This window comes from Salvia hispanica, chromosome 1 (genome assembly GCF_023119035.1).
Source record: "Salvia hispanica cultivar TCC Black 2014 chromosome 1, UniMelb_Shisp_WGS_1.0, whole genome shotgun sequence".
NCBI lineage: Eukaryota > Viridiplantae > Streptophyta > Magnoliopsida > Lamiales > Lamiaceae > Salvia > Salvia hispanica.
The window spans coordinates 47,882,452-47,901,463 of NC_062965.1; the positions used below are offsets into that span (position 1 = coordinate 47,882,452).

Here is a 19,012-nt window from a genome sequence, read left to right on the forward strand (position 1 = left end):
GAAAATATTTTTTTTATTAAAACTGAATTTTTCAGATTTTTTCAAATTTTTCAGAAATAATAATAATAAAAAATGATAAACCAACGGCTAAGAGCATGCCATGTCGGCTGCTCGTACTCTTGCCGTTGGCACGGACGTGCTCTATGCATAAAGCAAGGCCGTGCTGTCGGCACAGACGACGTCCTTCCCCAAGAGCACTGTTGGGGATGCTCTAATATCAGCAGTCTAGAAATGGTACGTAGGCTATACACAAGATTATTTTTTCCCCAATAATAGTAGTAATAGCTACAAAAAGTTACAGTTCAAGATTATTCTACAACATTGTTCATCACCATTCAATCATCTCCAACAAATTCTACCACCACCCAGAAGAATTCACTTACAGTTCAAGATTATACACAAGATGTGTAGTCGAGTAGCTTACTCGTCCTACGTACGGCTGGGCAAAACGAGATAGCTAATCAGTCTCTAACGCCGTTGCATCTTTCTGCACCATCTGCCAAGAAATGTGCTTTGTCTTATCAGTAATGCAGCAGAAATATTTCAAGAACATTAACTGGATTAGCAGTTGTTAACAAATAAAACTCATTTCTTAAATATCTTCTGGTCAGAACAGTAAGGTTAGATAAGTCAGCAACATAGAACAAGAAAATAACATTTCCAGAAACACAGATAGGTATAGAGACAATCACAGATAAAGCAATTCTGCAATCACATAAACACACTCATAAATAGCTTGTTTGAATCGACCAATTATTTCCTTGTATGACCATAGAAATAACGTATTTTCAATGTATCGCAAGTCACAATTGAAACCAAATCATGCGCTTCCCCAAAGAAGGATAGGAAATTAATAAAAAAAAACATGAAAAACAAACACAACAAGATAAGGCAAGAGATTTTACTGTACATTACCTGAGCTACATACTCTTTGATTTTGTCATAAATAGGTGCATCTAGAGCTCTCTCTGCAAGCTCATAATACACAATGTTGCCTTCGGGACCATTAACTTTTTCTTTCTGCAAATACCTGCGTCAAACTACCAAGATTATGTATTGAGGCCAACTGACCATGTAAGAATGTATTACAAATTTACAATCACCTTTGCTGGGCAAGTGCTTCCAAGGCCAGTTTGGTATTTGAAAATTGAGGATGGTTTTCCTCATTTTCATGCAATCCCAAGCGCTTTAGATGATGCCAAAGATTTTCTTCAAGAGTTGCAAAAAGAACAATTCCTTTGTATGTTAACAAAAAATTTCTAAACAGGAAATCAACAGGAGTTAAGTATAATTGTCAGATGAATTGATCCAGGAAGTAGCCACACCTTCGGTAATTCTGCCTCCTGCTAAATGAATTATCCCAATTACAACAAAAGTTAAGCCTGGCATATGTACTGAACCCTTATCCTCTACAAATTTTCCATAGACATCAGAAGGCAGCTTACTTATGATTACATACGATTTCGCCTCACCAACAGCTGCAACAAAGAAATAAGGAACTTTCAGGGGAGAAAGTGTACCAAACTCTAAGAGTTGATTATAGAGCTCTAATCGGTAAAAAGGGGAAGGATTTAACTTTTGGCATTTGTATATGCTATATGCTTGTATTGTTCAACAGGACGTCTCCAATAGCTATGCCAATCATATGTTAAAACAAGGCTACGAAATCATACATAACCCCTCAACTTTTCAACTTGAAGAACTCAGCAGTGAAGAGTCATTAACCATTTCTTCACCCCAAGAGTTGTTGAAGCATATGAGCTTAGGCTCCTTATTTAGTAAATAAAAAGAGATAAAAATGCACAACTACTAAAGCACATTGTTATTCATCCTTGGTTGGATTAGTTTAAGAGTAAAGATAACATTTTTAATCCTCCAAAAATTATAGACCTCCTAAACACATCTGCGGAGCAAAATCACCAAGCAAACAGTCAAACATGTGACAAAACATTTTTCAATAAACAAACAAATTAACGAAACTCACACTGTTGTGATTGCGAAGCGCGGCCTGTATTGGCTGCCGCCGAAGGCCGAGACCGCTGAAGTTCTCTCATTTCATACCCGAAGATTGAAGATAGTTTCGATTTGGCCTCATCGATTACAAAAGAAGGGAAATTTCTCTGCTTATACCCTTTACCCGTAATCAACTGAGTCAGCTCCTCCCTCTTAATCGGACAGCCTGAATTTTGCTCGGTTTTGAACAGGATGTAGCGGATCACTTCGCCTACCAATTTATCCTTTTCCTGCGCCCAAAAATGAGAGACACGCGCAGAATCACCAACCTCACCAATTCAAACACAACAATGGCGGAAATAAAGGGAACTTACGAGGTCCGGTATGTCAAACTGAGAGGCGAGTTCAGGATTGAAAGACATTCCGCGAAGCTGCGTGAATCAAAACCCTAATTTCGAGCAAAAAATTGAAAATCGTGAGCTCTGATACTGTTCTGATCATGGAGTCACCTTTCCCGCCAAATAGGTTTTTTTATTTTAATCGGGTCAAGTCGGTTTGCCCGACCAGATCAAATTATCGAGCTATTCGGATTTAAATTCATTGGGCTCTACTGGGCCCGAGTCAGGTCAGGCTGGACCAACTCAATTAAGATTGACAATTCTATATTTGTCCCCTTATTTTTACTTTCTTAACCAATGCCATTTTATTCAAAAAGTCAATATCATTTTTGTTGACGAAATTTCATTTCTTATACATATGCAAATATTGAGAATAGTTTTTTGACTATGCAAACAACTTGTGAGAGGAGCAAAAATTGAGATTCAATAACACTACCAAATTTATTACTACTATTATATTTTTAAAAATACTATATGTTTTATTACCAAGAAGTAACACAAAAATTCCACCAAAAAGATACGCTTTAGGTTGTCTCCGGCGGCGCCCCTCCCATTCGCCCCTCCCACGCGCCCTTCCCATGCCACGTCAGCACTAGCCCCTCCCATTCCACTGCCACATCACTAGCCCTTCCCACTCGCCCCTCCCACTCGCCCTTCCCACAATTAAATTAATTCACAATTAAAATTTAAATTTACGGAAGACATAATCCGACAAAAATACGAACGGGAAATACGAATATTTCATTAAAAAAAACATACATAATTCGAAAAAAAAAATTACATAGTAGAAAAAAAAAACATACATCATGCGAAAAAAAAAACAACCATATCAGTGTCCACCCCTCCGCGTCCAAACCTCTTCGATGATATCCTCCTGAAGTCGAATATGGGCATTTCTTTGCCGCATGTCGGTAAATGCGCGCAACCGCTCAACCTCTCCACGAGGTACACCCATGTTCACATTCGCGGTGGCCACGCCGTGGCTGGGTCCGGCACCCGTGTCATCTTCGCTGTTCCACTGAGTCAATTCGTCCCCTTCACTTTCGACAATCATGTTGTGCAGAATGATACACGCGTACATGATGTCGCCGATGTTGGGGATATACCACTGCCGTGCCGGACCCCTCACCATCGCCCATCGATTCTGGAGCGTACCAAATGCGCGCTCAACATCCTTGCGCGTTGCCTCTTGCCGGGTCGCAAAGTAGCTCTTCTTTGGCCCGACCGGATGCTTGATCGACTTCACAAAGACGGGCCAGCTTGGGTATATCCCATTCGCCAAATAGTATCCCATGTTGTGCTGGTTGCCGTTGGCGATGAAACTGATGGCGGGACCAACGCCATTGCACCTATCGTTGAACAGGGGCGACGACTGGAGGACGTTGAGGTTGTTGTTCGACCCGGCTACTCCAAAATAAGCATGCCATATCCACAGCCGGTAGTCAGCTACAGCTTCAAGGATCATCGTGGGATGCTTGGCTTTGAAGCCGGAAGTGTGTTTCCCCTTTTAGGCGACGGGGCAGTTCCTCCACTCCCAATGCATACAATCGATGCTGCCCAACATCCCAGGGAACCCGTGCACCGACCCGTGCATATTAATCAGCCGCTGGCAGTCTTCGGGGCCCGGACGTCGAAGATACCGATCCCCGAATATCGCTCTAACGCCCGCGCAAAACTCCAACAGACACTGGATGGCGGAAGATTCCCCAATGTGGAGGTACTCGTCGAACATGTCGGTCGGCCCTCCGTACGCCAGTTGCCTGATTGCGGCCGTACACTTCTGTATTGGCGTGTGTCCGGGTTTGCCAGCCGCATCCTCCCTGATCCTGAAAAACTCGTACCTCCTCTCTAATGCACCAACGATATGCATAAACAGAGGACGATGCATTCGAAAACGTCGGCGGAATAAGGCATCCCCAAAACGCGGCTCTGGAGCAAAGTAGTCCTCATACAACCGCTGATGTGCAGCAATGTGGTCCCGGGGTACATGCCGTCGGCGATGGATTGGCCGAGGCACGGCCGCCGCCGCCTGCTGCCTCTGCCGGATCCGTCGATCAATCGCCGCTTGCACAGCGAGATCCAATTCATCATCGCTAAAGCCATCACTATCACTAGCGCCTCCGCCACTACCACCCGCACGACTACTCGCCATTACAGATAATTGAAAAAAGAGGTTTAGAGAGAGAAACTTGTCAACACAAGTGGTGTGAATGAAATGACGTTGGAGGAGCCCTATTTATAGAGTTTAAAAAAAAAAAATATGTCGGACGTCCGAGTTGGGACGGGCGACCTTCGCCACAGTGGCGCCCGTCCCACTCGCCCGTCAATGGGAGGGGCGAGCTCATCGCAGGGGCACCCGGGACGGGCGTGGGCGCCCTTCCCGCCCACTATGGCGCCCGTCGAGTCGCCCGTCCCCGACGGGCGAACGGGAAGGGCGCCGTAGAGATAGTATACATTGGTCGGAATTCAAGATACTTGATGACGAGCATTGCTAAGGAAAGTTTGTCAAAAAAGACAAAGTGTTTGAAGAAGCACTTTGCTAAAAGGAAGAATCCCACAAACGATTGAATAAGCTTTGAAATATAAGTACTCTTGGGATTGTAGTGGTTCATTTTTAGTTAGTACAAAAGAAATTCATCAAATTGAGCTATAAAGTTCGAAAAATCTCCAAGATTTTTGCAGGCCACGTACTACAAAAATAATGAGATTAAGATTTGGTGTTTTGCAAAGTTCACACGTGACTACGTGGGGATGCTACTTAATCAATTTAAAGTTTTTAATGTGTAGTTAATATACTGTATTTCCAAATAAGTGTGATAACCACGTGTCCTTGATCATGTGATTCAATTTCCACCACCCAATTAATTAGGTCAATTTTATGATTTCAACAACGAATATTAATGTATGATGAAATTGTCAAATCAAAACTACCCCACAAATTATAATGCATTTTGCTGATGGAAACCGTGGAAACTCCACTACTGACTTCATAACCTTACTCCCTCTTTATTTTCAAACCAAATTAAATGTCTTATAGTGATATAAGTTACAACTAATTATTGGAGAGATCGGGAATACTAAGTTTTCTAGGTTATGTTAATAATTAAACTTACGACTAGAGGGCCATGTTAGAGAATGAAATTAAAGATGGATGAAATTAGAAATGTACAAATTATAGTACTAGTAAAATTGTTCCATTAGCAAATTGACTATTGCTTATTAAATCATGAAAGGATAGGGTGGAGTTAATGAATTTATAAGCTGTTATAACTTATTTTCGCAACTAATTATATAGCTGTTACTTAAAAGCTCAAACACCTTTAAAAAATTAAAATATTTTAAACAACTTATAAATTTTAAAATATTCATAAACTTGGAGTATTTCTAGCTACTTGATAATTTATTATTTTTTGATCGCGGGTTTGACTTAATTATGCATATGTTTAATATATTCTCCCAATTCCTTAGCAACTCTAGTTCAAAACAACATGCCTTGTTTGAAGAAACGTACACATTACTATATTTTGATTTTTATAAGTGTGTGTTACATATAGTATATGACACAAAGAGACAACAAATTAATGATGCAATAAATATTCCATATTTTGAATTTGTTTCTTGCAAGTTGGAAATCAAACTTTGTGAAGGCAAGCAACTACCTTGTATAGTAGTACTATAATATAACCAACAGACATAAAATGGTTTAACTTTCCTGCATGTCCAATTCCAAAACCAGCTACACAAGCATACGTCATATAGTAATTTATATATATCCACATTTTTTACATTAATACTTTTTATTTCCTCAAAACCTTAATATCGTGGAAACATTTTTGGGAATCTCAAAATTAGACTAATAACTAGTTTATTGTTATAAATAAAAGAAATCCTTCATCTTATGTTAACTTTTCCTTAAAAAAGTTTTAACCACAATGGTAAATATAGTGAAATGTCAAATATGCTTATTGGATGAATATAAATAATACAATGCAACATATATGTAATATGTCCGGACTTCACTAGGAGTAAAAAATTTATTCATTCCGTTTGTATCTTGTTCATTGATTTTATATCCTCGTGTAAATTTTCTATATATGATTTATAATTAAAGTATTCATCACTGGCTACTATTTTAACCTTAAATTGTCACATCCACACGGCCATTTCCTCTTGCAATTTCAATTGAACAACAAAACAAAAAAAAAAAAAGTCGTGTAATTATATAGAAGTCTTTATTTTGCATACGTCGTAATTGACTCAAAAACAAGTCGGAAACTTGTAACTGTCACTACCTAAATATAAACATATAGTAATATTAAAAAGGGTTGATTATTTCTTGATCAACACATAACATCCTTGAGAAGCTTGTACCTTCGGATTGCTTGCCGCGGAGAAGATACTTTTCCGGCGGCCTTTCCCACCGGAGATCCTCCTTTCTCGCCGGAGCTGCTTGATGAATTCCTTTTCTCGCATTGGCACCAATCGCATACTTGAATACTCTCTCCATACTCACCGTAGTAATTGCTACAATACCTAAATCATCCAAATCAATCACTTTATTAAATTCCAAAATTAAAAATATTACTACTAAATTTTTAGAAAAAACGAGAGAGGATAAATGGTTATAAATATGGAAAACATGCACGTGGAAAGAGAGATGGTTACGAATGTTGGAAGCGGTGGCGGCAGTGGGAGCACCGGAAAAGCTTGTCGGAGAAGCCAACGTCGCCGCATAGACAGCAAACATCTACCATTTTCCGGCTTCTTTATTAATTTGAGGGATAAGATTTCAAAGAGAGGTTGTAAATGGAGGAAAGTGAGAGTCCCTCTTTTATATACACAATCAATAATGTGTGCATTAAGATTTTAGTATAATATTAATTAATGTGGACCTATCCCTCTTTTATGGTATTTACTATTTACTGCTAATTAAATATGGTGTGACTCAACAAGCTATATGTTACTCCTATACATTTAATAAGAAAACTTGGGTGGGCCCATGAAGATGTGCGGACGACCACAATTATAATAAGTTTATTTTTACAAAATTAATTCTCCTACTAACTTATTTTTAAACAATTAAGATCGGCAGCATGGTGCGACCGATCATATCATATCCAAGGCCGCCTCTGCATTAAAGCCCAATATTGTTGAATGTTCTAGATATAATTTAATCAAAATCTCATTTTTATCAATTTTCGAAAAATTAATCTCACTCAAGTACTAACAAATACCGTGACATACAAATTTAACTTCATCACTAGTTTAAGCCATATAAATATTTCTCTAATAGATTAATCTAGTTTAGCATAAATAGTATTTTGACTTCCATAAATTGATCACAAATTTGTTTATGAAGATTTAAAAATGTTATAACTAGATAGGGCCGCATCTATGTGAGTAAGAGAGAAGAGTAGCGTGCGTGAAAGGTTAGAAATCGGAATTGATGCACATACACCACCTCTTCATCTTACGTCATTTTCTCTATCTTTCCAACCTACTTTTTTTTTTCTTTTATTATTAATTTTAAGAATAATACCACAATAGAGTAGTTTATTAAATTATAGTAGTAGAAATCTTTGTTTTTTTTTTTCATGATTTTTCCATGACAAAATTTCTTATCATGAATTGGTGATATTAGTGGCTATTATCCTCCTACTTTTACTTTTGGAAAAACTTATCACAAATTATGAATTACGTTTTTGCAATGAACTTCAATCAATATTGCCACTAAAAACAAAATTATAAAACATGACATAATTGCAAATTATGATTTGTTTTTGCGCTACGATATCTATTTTAATTAAATGTTTAAAACGTGAATTACGTTTGATATTTAGAAAAAATGTAAGTACTATTTTTCAACGAATTACAAAAAATCCAAAAAATAATAATGAAAAGTGAGCGTTTCTGCGTTTGGTTATGCATTCTTCACATTCAACCGAAATCTTGACCCACAGATCGATCATATGATTCATATCAATATATAATGGAAAAATAAACATGAAATAAGATCTGTCCCAACCTAAATCTATTTTTCAGAATCCAATGTTGATATTTGTCCCTAAAATATACTATGATACATATACCAGCAGACACCGAAACACAAAATTATTTATACGATTTTCTATGCTTACAAAGGCTGATGTGTCACGGCAATTAATATGCATGTGAAATCATTAACTAGAATCATTGACTTAGAGCATCGTTATCCAAATATAAACCTAAAGTCAGGATACCAATTGTGACAATTCAAGAACAGGATTAATTAAGCTTTAACAATGCTGCTATTGCACCTCTTTAAGATTATTTTTTTTCATAATGAAGGATGCCAATTGTGGTTATCCTTCGTCCCAATGGTGCATTGACCGTTGAGACGAATGATTAATTATCGACAGAAGGAATACTTTGGAAAAACAAAAAAAAAAATGTGACGAAAAAACTAACAGTTATAAATCTTAGAATCAACTGATTACTCGGACTAACGTTGTTTGGAATGTAGCGGTTACAACTCGTCTCATTCAAATTAATTTGAATACTCAGTCGATGTTACACTTTCGTTAATATTAATTGTAATATACATATGAGTTTAAGGATATACCCTAGGATTCACACTAAAGTTCTTTTTCTCTTTCCCACAAACAACCTTCTTTGTCCAGACTCACCAAAATCAGGGTCTATTCTTCATTCTAATCTATGTGTGATAAGCATTCCTTTTCTCGTGTTTATTGAATTTCGATCTCCTTTTAGTAAATTCCGTGTCTCATTAATATTGTTGGAGCTCCCTACTTTTTTACTGAATCATAATTGCATTTAAATTAGGAATGGAATTTTAATAAAACTTGGATTTTTTCCATGAACTTTAAACTTGACAAATAATATTCCAAACTTTACTCGAGTTTGTTATTTTCCACCGGTGAAAAAATTACGGCAAATAATATTATGATACGGATTTATTTTCATAATTTTTCGACAACAACTTCGAGAGCATAAAGTTCTTCAATCTTTGAGGATAGTTTATTTTGAAGTACACCCTCCAAAATTGTTCCTCAATCTATTAATGGTAAGTTGCTGGAGATGGTTGAAGATGTTCGGGTCGTTATCTGTTGTGTCTCTCTAAGCGACTACGATCAGTCTGCTCTTGAAGGTGATGGAAACAGAGTGAACAAGATGATGTTGAGCGAAAAGTTCTTCGAGACACAAGCTATATGCATCGGCTGTGAAGGCTCTGGATCCTACCAGTGTAGACACAGCGCTGAGGAGAGACCAAATGCTAGTCTGAGTGAATATTCGATTTATAGCACGGAGGCAAGCTCGTTTGCTCATTGAGACTATCACCCTTGCCCGTTGTACAGAAATCATGCGTAGATGTTGATCCTTAGTCGTGCTGTAGCTGATAGAGATTACAGATTTAATTTTATCCTTTTCGGGTGATTTCTGTGAATGCATGATAGATAGGTAGTGTTAGTACAGATGTAAAATTCCAGAGATGAGTAGAGTTGATCTTGGTTAATGTATGATGTACGGGGTAGGATCCCCTGCTGTGGTAGGGAGCACAACAGGGGGTACGGTGCATCAAAACGACACCGTACAATGCCTCCAATTCAATTTCCCTTATTTTAATACTATTACTTCTTCCATTTCCCTTAAGTAAATATACCACTGATTCCATCACCTTTCTTTCCTTTTTTTCCTATTAACATTTCTCCCTTGACTTTATATTTCTTAAAACAATTCTATTTCCCTTTGTTCCATTATCATTATAAAACTAATTTTTGAGCAAATATTTCCAGTAATTGATCAGTACAATGTATCTATATTATATTTGTGTTGTATTTTTAATGAACTACTGTATATTGTATTCCAATACTTCTTTGTGTGGAATATTTAAAATTATACTCCATGATTTGTATCTTTTTTAAATAACATAAACCATTATATTTTAAAATATAACTTTAAATTTTAAAATGAATATTTAAAGTGATTATTTTGTTAGGTTTAGCCATTTTTGTCTTAATTATACTCTATAATTTTTATTTCCCACATAAAGTTCCTATAATATTTTATTCTAGAAGTAAATAAAAACATAATAAAAAAATTGGATTTTAATCAACCTTATTAAACATAGAAAGACTATTAAAAATTGAATAGTATTTAAAGAATCTCCTAGAATAATTGTACAGGGAAAGCTAATTTAAATTATCAAATTTATTATACCCTCGTAGAGTATGGATAACAAATAAATATAGAATAAAGAATAGTTAAAATAATAGAAAAGAGAAGAAAGGTGATGGAATCAGTGGTATATTTACTTAAGGGAAATGGAAGAAGTAATAGTAGTATTAAAATAAGGGAAATTGAATTGGAGGCATTGTACGGTGTCGTTTTGATGCACCGCACCCCCTGCTGTGCTCCCTACCACTGGAAACTACTTTCCTCTTAAAACTAACACACATCAGCACATCGATTCCAAGAAACGAACATAACGCATAAATTCCAACATCCAAATTCACATAAGCCAAAAGGAAATCACCATGAAATGTGCATGACAGAGTTGCAATCACCACACAAGAAATATTAGCATTAGTTTGAGACATTAGTCATACTCATAATCTTATCACTACAATATAAACTCAAAACTATTACAACAGGAATTCAATTGTGGCACTGCTGAACCCTAATCAGATTCACTATGGGATCGAACTCGAGAGAGAGTATTTTTCTAGAACCAGTGATGTCGTCTAATCTTATCACTACAATTCAAACGCAAAACTATTACAACAGGAATTCAATTGTGGCGTTGCTGAACCCTAATCAAAGATCGAACTCGAGAGAGAATATTTTTCTAGAACCAGTGATGTCGTCTAATCTTATCACTACAATTCAAGCACAAAACTATTACAACAGGAATTCAATTGTGGCGTTGCTGAACCCTAATCAGATTCACTATGGAATCGAACTCGAGAGAGGGTATTTTTCTAGAACCAGTGATGTCGTCTAAGATCCGGTTTGCATCGATGAATGTGGACCAACCCGAACCAAACCATACCCGCTGCCCCTTCCACACATTCAACGTAACTAGTGAAGTGGAACCACCCACGTACTCTAACGATATCTTCTTTTTGTCGAATAAACCACATGCCTTAGCAAATTTCTTCGGATTATGCTGCAATTCAAGAAAATACTCATAAAGACTCATGCCTTGAAAACACATAAACAAAGCTGGAGAGTGGAGGGATTCTTACAACTTTATGGAAAAGGCTCATAAATCCTTGAACTTTATACAAGTAACAAACTCTTGCACCAGCCGAAGTATTAAAAGGCTTGTAAGCCCATTCTCTATTATATTGCGACTTACTTATTTAAATTAAAAGGAATGTCAGTCCATTCCTATGTAGGAACTTAATTAAATTAAAAGGCTTGTAAGTCTATTCCTATGTAGCAACTTATTTAAATTAAAAAATGTTATGAATCGGAAACATACGAGTAATATGAAGAGAAGTATAATTTCTAATTTTAATTAGTGGAGTATGAAGAGAAGTACTCCATATACATATGAGTGAAAGAATATATACCTGTTTTTTCCAATGCCTCCCATACTAAAAAAGCATGTATGGATCCATCTACTTCTCCTCCATCCCAGTCGAGCAAAGCCAAAATCGAATATGTCACCATTATTTATAAATGCCGAAGTGACGCCTACATTTACAGAATTTAAATTTGAGAAAATCAACAAAATATATAGTAGCTAGATGTTTAATCTATGCAGTAATTACACATCAAACTCATGTATTAAAAATAGAACATTTAAATTCTCAACATGCCTCAAAAATCAATTAGAGTTCCTAAGTTTAAAAATGGTAAGTTATGGTAGTATGGTGATTAGTACTGAGATAAATGAAGATGACACACCTTGCACAATTCGAGTGGAGGCAGAGAAGCAAAGACGACGGCAGGCGGCAGAGAGAGGCGCCGATGGGAGAAAGAGAAAGAACTTTAGTGTCAAGTGTGAACCCTAGGATCGATTTGAGCTTTTATATGTAATCAAGTGCAAATGAATAGTGAATTTGGCACACTGACCCATCTGCATTTGATGATATGTAAATAAGGTTTGTTGTAGTACTCCCTCCGTCCCATTGAAGATGACCCACTTTCCTTTTTGGTTTATTTCAACTAAAATGACTCATTATTTAAAATGGAATTACCTTTATCTCTATTTTATTTTCTCTCTCTTACTTTATTCTCTCCTCTTAATACACAAAATGTAACTACATAAAATCCCGTGCCACCTAAGAAAGGGGTCATCTTCTTTGGGACGGAGGGAGTAGTATAATTTACATTGCAATTTATATTTAAAAATTATTAGGCAATAAATACTGATAATCAAAAATAAAATTAAAAGTATTATCCAGTAAACTGGAATGATATGTTACATTACTTTGTGAGCACCACTCTCGATCAACGCATGATTTTATTAATTTATTTGTTATTTGAAATTATAGGTAAATTTTTTTTACGAATTAACAATGTTGCTATTGCATTCTTTATAATTTTCTTCATAATGTAGGATATAAATTGTGATTATCCCTTCGTTCCAATGGTACATTGATTCCGCTGGGACGAATGATTAGTTGTCGACACAAAGAATACATTGGAAAACATAAAAAAAGAAGAGGAGACAAAAAAACTGACATAATCATAAATCCTATAGACAACTGATTAGTCGGACTAATATCTCGCGACTAATGTTGTTTGGAATATAGCGGTTAAAACTCATCTTGTTCAAAACTTAATCATATTGTTCAAAACTTAATATGATTACTTAGCCAATGTTACATTTTCGTTAGTGTTAGTTGCATTTATTTAGACATTTCATGACATCTACTAGGTCCAAAATAAATTACTCCCTCCATCCCACTCAAGATGACCATATTCTTGAGTGGCACGAGATTTTATGGTGTTGTTACGTGAAATAAAGTAGAGAGAAAAAAGTAATTGAATATATTAATGAGGAGAGATGAGGTTATTTTAAAAAATGGAAAGTGGTCATCTTGATTGGGACAAATAAAAAAGAAAAAATAGTCATCTTGAATGAGACAAGAGTATATAACTAAGTAAATCAATGAATAAAAGTAGTTCAGGATTCTGAAATTCACATTACAATGTCCACAAGAAACCGTTGTATTGATGTGCAAAAACATTTCAGCCTGGAGTTAGTATGTTACTTATAAATTTTGGCTGTATTTGTTTAACAGAGTATATTCTGAGCCACAGCTTTGATGTGAAATTTTATTCAACAACAGATAAGACATGCTTCGTATCCCATTGAAGAAAGGGCGAAAAATTCAGACCGAGATCCCATGGTTGCTGATCTTTGTAACTTCCTTGGACAGAACATTTCTTTCTTTCTTTGCCTCTTTAGCAAGGTTTGTTACCTGGATACGATTAAAGCCCTCATTAGAGATATTCCTGTTGGAATGACGTATATAAACAGTAAATTAAGGAAAACGACTGACTTCTGATCGAAATCGAGATGCTTCTCTACTTGGGAATTCACTAAGAGCGTCCTTCAAGCCTGGAGCAATTTAATCAACCAGATTCAATTACCAGATGTCTCAGTTAGGAAGACGAGATATATACCAACAATAGTGCGTGCATATATGCATTTGCCCGTGTATAAACATAGGACGGAGGCAGATTATGTACCTCTTGCTTGCCTTTCTATCTTATAAGACGAGGCAATGGCACCCTGTATTTGCTTTCCAGCTTGCCTGTATGGACAATGTTTAATGTTATAGGATGAAATTAATTCAAAAATTGGAAATGTAAAAAACCTAGACAGGGACCTGAGTTTTGTCCTTCCTCGGACCAAGTGTTCTTCAGCTTGCAATGCCCTTTTCTGCCAGACAAATGACACAATATGAGCTGATACACAACTCAAGCTAAGAAAGCTCATGTACCTGGAAAAAGTTTTTATAATGAATTTGAACTTCAACCTATAACCCCCACCCCCTACCCTGGAAGGAGAATGAAGAAAGGGGTTGGGGGGGGGGGGGAGGACTTTGCAAAATAATAGGAAATCTTCTGATTTAACATGGTTAAGCAATGTCAGAATAAGAAGGGAGGAGGTCTTGCCATAGAAACTGTTTTACCCAAATTGCAAAGAAAATGCTTTAGCCTGACTTTTAATTTTATATCTGGCATGAAAATTAGTTGAATGGCAAACCAAATTCAAATATAAACCAGTGAAAGACAGTAGATTTCAGGATGCAAAGTTTTTCTTATATCCTAATGCAGAACATCTGGCTACCCTAGCATTATAGTTTGAGTCTCAGATGGTAGATGCTAGGGTCACCATTTTCAGTAAAAATGAATGAAATGATTGTTGTATTTGGATCCTAATTCCTACACGACGGTAAAAGGAATAAAATGTACGAAGAAACAGAATTACAGATACATTGCTACTACTCCTTGAAACAAGTTATGGTTTTTTACTTTAATTTCATTTGCAATCCTGATTACCAATACAATGATCTAATCTCCCTTGATAGATAAGAGAAATGTAAGTCACTGCTATATTTGCAGGAGAGCTCACAAAATATGCCCCTGAAATCATTTTCCCCTCTCCATAAACATCGGTAATTCTTGGTTCTCCTAAAAGTAAAGAACAAGGGTTTCCAGTTGAATACTCCTTAGTGCATATATTTTGATCAATTTCCCTTAGTGTGAATTATGAATAGTGAGATGGAATAGTAGATTTGTAGATTGGTAGTCCAGTGGAATGAAGTAACATGAAAGAAATATGGCAAAAAGACTCCAGAATGTGAAAAAAGCACCTCTAATTTTTCACTTTCACCCTTCAAAAGCTCAATTGATTGCCTTAACTCCTTGACTCTTGCATCGGCTCTAGAAAGCAATGTCTAGACAATACAGCATTAGCTCAAATTATCATCAATTGTAAATAGAAATTAAAGACAGTTCAATCACATATAAATATTTATACAGTAAAGAAATTTCTGCAACTGATCTATATCCAGAAAACTTCCTCATGTAAAAGGATAAGCATCAGCACTCTTTCTGTAAATTTATAGTAAGAGCAATCAGTATCAAAGATGCCTATTCACACATATTTATTACCTCTTCACTTAAGAAGATGCGCATTGTCTTGTAGGTTAAAAACTGTCTGGTTTCTGCAGAAATATACAAAATATATCTTAAGTAAAATGTTGGGGCCAACCAATTGAACATCACTAATAGTTTTGTGAATATATGCTCAATAAAACATGCACTGGACATACTTTTCAGACCCAGGGATCCCACACCGACAACAACTCCAGTTGTGATCAAAGGGTGCGAATAGGCAAGAAGAAAACCCTCTGCAGAACATTCATAATCGTGGAGAAAATCAAGAACTAAATTAGAAATCTATTGGAAATGATTTACATCAATTTATTCATGTTGATACTGCAGTAGATCTGAACAGACCTTTAATCTTAGCAAAAGCAATATCCTCATATGTGTTATACTCAGACTTTAAATCCTGCAGAGAGTCCTGCAACAACGTTCCCTCGAATCATAAGCATACCACAAATTTATAAAGATAGAACACAAAATATATTCTTGACAGAGTAATCAGAAATTAACATCACAAGAGGGCCAATGGACAACAAGCTCTGGGAATTGAAAACCTTGATCAAGATAACACAAAAGGATTCATTACATAACCAAAACATTTTGAACCATTAATTTATGCTTCGAATCGTAGAGCTCTAACCCCAACTGTAACTTACGAGATTTCTGAAATATGTTTGATGTATTCCCACAAAGATGTTAAAAGGCACTAGCTTTCTTTTATTCGTAGAACCTAACTTGAATAAGTGCACCTTGCAGCTACCTTATTAGTTGGTTATTAGGATATTGATATGAAGCATTTCAATAGTCTATTTGGAAAATAAAATAAACCAAATCACATCCAATGCTCTTCCAAAAGATTCAAATAAGAGGGAAGATATAAATCACCCACCAAGAAAAGGAAAATTTACACAGTTACACTTAATATAGAACTTGGCATCTGTAGCAGATAGAGCTTACAAAAAAATAAAACAATTCACACCTGGTATATGTGTTAGCCCCCTAATTCATCCAATATCAATGTTAAACTTATCATTTCACCATATTTTCAAAATTATTAGCTGAACACACATCCTTCCATCACTACGGTATTTATGGAAGTGCAAACAACCGAATTAGTGCATTTCCTATTTAGCGCAAGAACAAACAGCCTAAGGGGAAAAAATCTTAATAGCCTCCGATTTTGTCTAATGCCAGTAAAACATATTAACAGAGGGGAAATAGAAACTGTTGAAAATTGAGGACATTACAATGGTTTGATTGAAATGTGCGGAGGAGGTGGTGAGAATCCGATCAACGCGCGATCTGGTGACTTCGATTGCGTTCTCAACAGTGCTCTCGATTGTCTTCTGTGCAATTTGCGCTTGCTGCAAAGCGTAATCCGTCCACGGAATATTCTCGGTTACATTCGTTTCCGCACGGTTTCCCGTCGGAATTTCTCCCGATGATTCGCCGGCGATTGCTGACATTTTCACTTTTCAATTTTAGACTCAAAGCTTCGGAGGTTTTTCATTTTTCGCTGTTTTTGTCGGGCCGTGGTGGATCGGGTCATGGGCTGATGCGGGTCATTTGGTGGTGGAAGTTAGTAAAATTTATGACCCATTTCTAATTTTTTTTTATTAAAATGTCTTAAATTTTTTAACAAATCTCTGTTTTCAAATTTTAATCATATAATTTTAAAGTCAATTCCAAAAATCATAACTAAAATTGTGATTTTTTTAGCCTAAATTGACTATTTATAATGACAATCTTTATCAACAAACATAATTGGCAAAACACTACTAAGCCTAAAACTTGTGGATTTGACAAAAAGTATCTTTGCAAAATTTCCTTGTGTATATAATCATCTTACATTGTATCTTCCATGTTACTATAACCGAAATAACCATGATTTTTGCTTGTGAAAAAATAAGGCTATTATGCTTTGTCGATTTACATGAGTCTTTGTTGCAATGTTTTGTGCTGTGAGTGCCATTTAATCAGCAATAAAATGTGTATACATCATTTGTCTTTGTCTATATGCTATTTTTTTTATCTTGTTTCTTTGGGGCATAGAATCATCTTAGAATTTTAAGGTTTCTTAGTCAAATATTCCTATTTATTCTACAAACCTCAAAGAATAAAATTCTGAACATTTTCCTTGAATCAGATACATTAGGAGTGACATTTTGGTTTCTTGGTTTGTGCCCCAACGGCGTCGTCATCGATCCTTCCAAAATCAGGGTCTATTTTTCATTCTAATATATGCATGATAAGCATTTCTTTTTCTCGTGTTTATTGAATTTCGATCTCCTTTCTGTAAATTCTCTGTCTCATTAATGTTAGAGATCCCTAGTTTTTTACTGAATCATAACTAGATTTAAATTAATACTACTTTCGTCTTGAATGGAGATTAATTCTATGTTAAATCTCAAAGTTCGAATTTCATTGGATAAAATCTCAGACTAAACATGAGAGCTCGACAAAATTATATGTAGCCTACTAAATTTAACAATTTTGATTGAATGCAATTTTTTGTGAGATATATCCAAATCCATTTGCCTCTCTGAGTTTGTAAAGTTTCGACAACTCAAAAAACCACTATGCGTTATTTCTCCAACCAAAATGACAATTTTTTGTGTGTCACTCAGATGCTTCAACACTTTCTATTCTTAATTAAATAATCATTGTTTAAAAAAAAAAAGTCAAATTTCATATGAATTTTATCCCACTTCAATTCCAAAACCATAACAAATCAAAATATTCTACATATACACTTTTGTACTATTTTAGTCCATCCTATTAGGAGTCTCAATTCACTTTTACTATAAAGGGTAGGTAAATCTAACTTTTCACTAACTCATTCCACTTACATTCTATTATAAAATTAATACTCCCACCGTCTCAAGATAAGGGAAACACTTCTTTTGGGCACAAGATTTAATGAATTGATATTTAACGAGTTAAAATAGAGAGATAAAGCATGAGAGAGGGAAAAGTAGAGAAGTAAGGAGAGAATAAAGTAAGAGAAATGATTTTTTGCTTAAAAAGGAAATGACTCACTTATAATGGGTCATCCCAAATAGGAATATAACTTGATTATCTTGGGATGGAGGGAGTATATAAAAATGAGTTCAACATTTGACTATATTTTCTTATCCACTTTCCTTTATATTTCTTAAAACATGTGTCGAATTCAAATAAAACTCCTAATGACGGACGTAGAGAGTATAAGTTTGGAGTGAACCACACATGTAGTCCTTAGTATTTGAGCTTTCGCACTATAGACTCTTAGCGGAAAAAACTAGCATCGTTAACCTCTACCTATACTCCCTATGTCTCATAAAAATAGGTCATATTTCCTTTTCCGCCTGTCTCATACAAATAGTCCATATTCATTTATGGTAACATTTTTCTTCTTCTTTTTTACTTTGTCATTTATGAGCCTCATCATTCACTACATAATTTCAACTACTTTTTTTCCTTTTTCTTTTACTTTACTAATCAAACATTAAAACTCATGTCAAACCGAAATGGTCTATTTCTATGGT

General features: G+C 35.6%; 3 protein-coding genes and 1 long non-coding RNA gene across 4 annotated transcripts; all 4 read right to left on the reverse strand.

Moving 5' to 3' along the window:
• Positions 1 to 244: 244 nt before the first annotated feature.
• LOC125211383 (non-structural maintenance of chromosomes element 3 homolog) lies at positions 245 to 6,756 on the reverse strand. The gene is made up of 7 exons (XM_048111148.1): positions 6,723 to 6,756; positions 2,328 to 2,401; positions 1,985 to 2,243; positions 1,326 to 1,478; positions 1,104 to 1,209; positions 916 to 1,030; positions 245 to 496 (listed from the first exon to the last, which is right to left on the reverse strand). The coding sequence occupies exons 2-7, from the start codon at positions 2,373 to 2,375 to the stop codon at positions 458 to 460; spliced, it is 720 nt and encodes a 239-aa protein (XP_047967105.1). The 5' UTR covers positions 2,376 to 2,401; positions 6,723 to 6,756; the 3' UTR covers positions 245 to 457.
• LOC125199088 lies at positions 3,181 to 4,503 on the reverse strand. Its single transcript, XM_048097248.1, has 2 exons — positions 3,992 to 4,503; positions 3,181 to 3,610 (listed from the first exon to the last, which is right to left on the reverse strand). Exons 1-2 carry the CDS (start codon positions 4,501 to 4,503, stop codon positions 3,181 to 3,183), a joined length of 942 nt encoding a protein of 313 aa, XP_047953205.1.
• Positions 6,757 to 10,926: 4,170 nt separating the features above from the next.
• On the reverse strand, positions 10,927 to 12,346 carry LOC125209011. The gene is made up of 3 exons (XR_007174316.1): positions 12,264 to 12,346; positions 11,927 to 12,050; positions 10,927 to 11,517 (listed from the first exon to the last, which is right to left on the reverse strand). It is a non-coding gene; the product is annotated as an uncharacterized LOC125209011 (long non-coding RNA).
• Positions 12,347 to 13,456: 1,110 nt separating this feature from the next.
• Positions 13,457 to 16,987, reverse strand: LOC125214428. Its single transcript, XM_048115457.1, has 9 exons — positions 16,733 to 16,987; positions 15,837 to 15,903; positions 15,650 to 15,727; positions 15,489 to 15,541; positions 15,188 to 15,271; positions 14,198 to 14,250; positions 14,058 to 14,122; positions 13,868 to 13,926; positions 13,457 to 13,786 (listed from the first exon to the last, which is right to left on the reverse strand). The coding sequence occupies exons 1-9, from the start codon at positions 16,949 to 16,951 to the stop codon at positions 13,697 to 13,699; spliced, it is 768 nt and encodes a 255-aa protein (XP_047971414.1). The 5' UTR covers positions 16,952 to 16,987; the 3' UTR covers positions 13,457 to 13,696.
• Between the last annotated feature and the right edge of the window lie 2,025 nt (positions 16,988 to 19,012).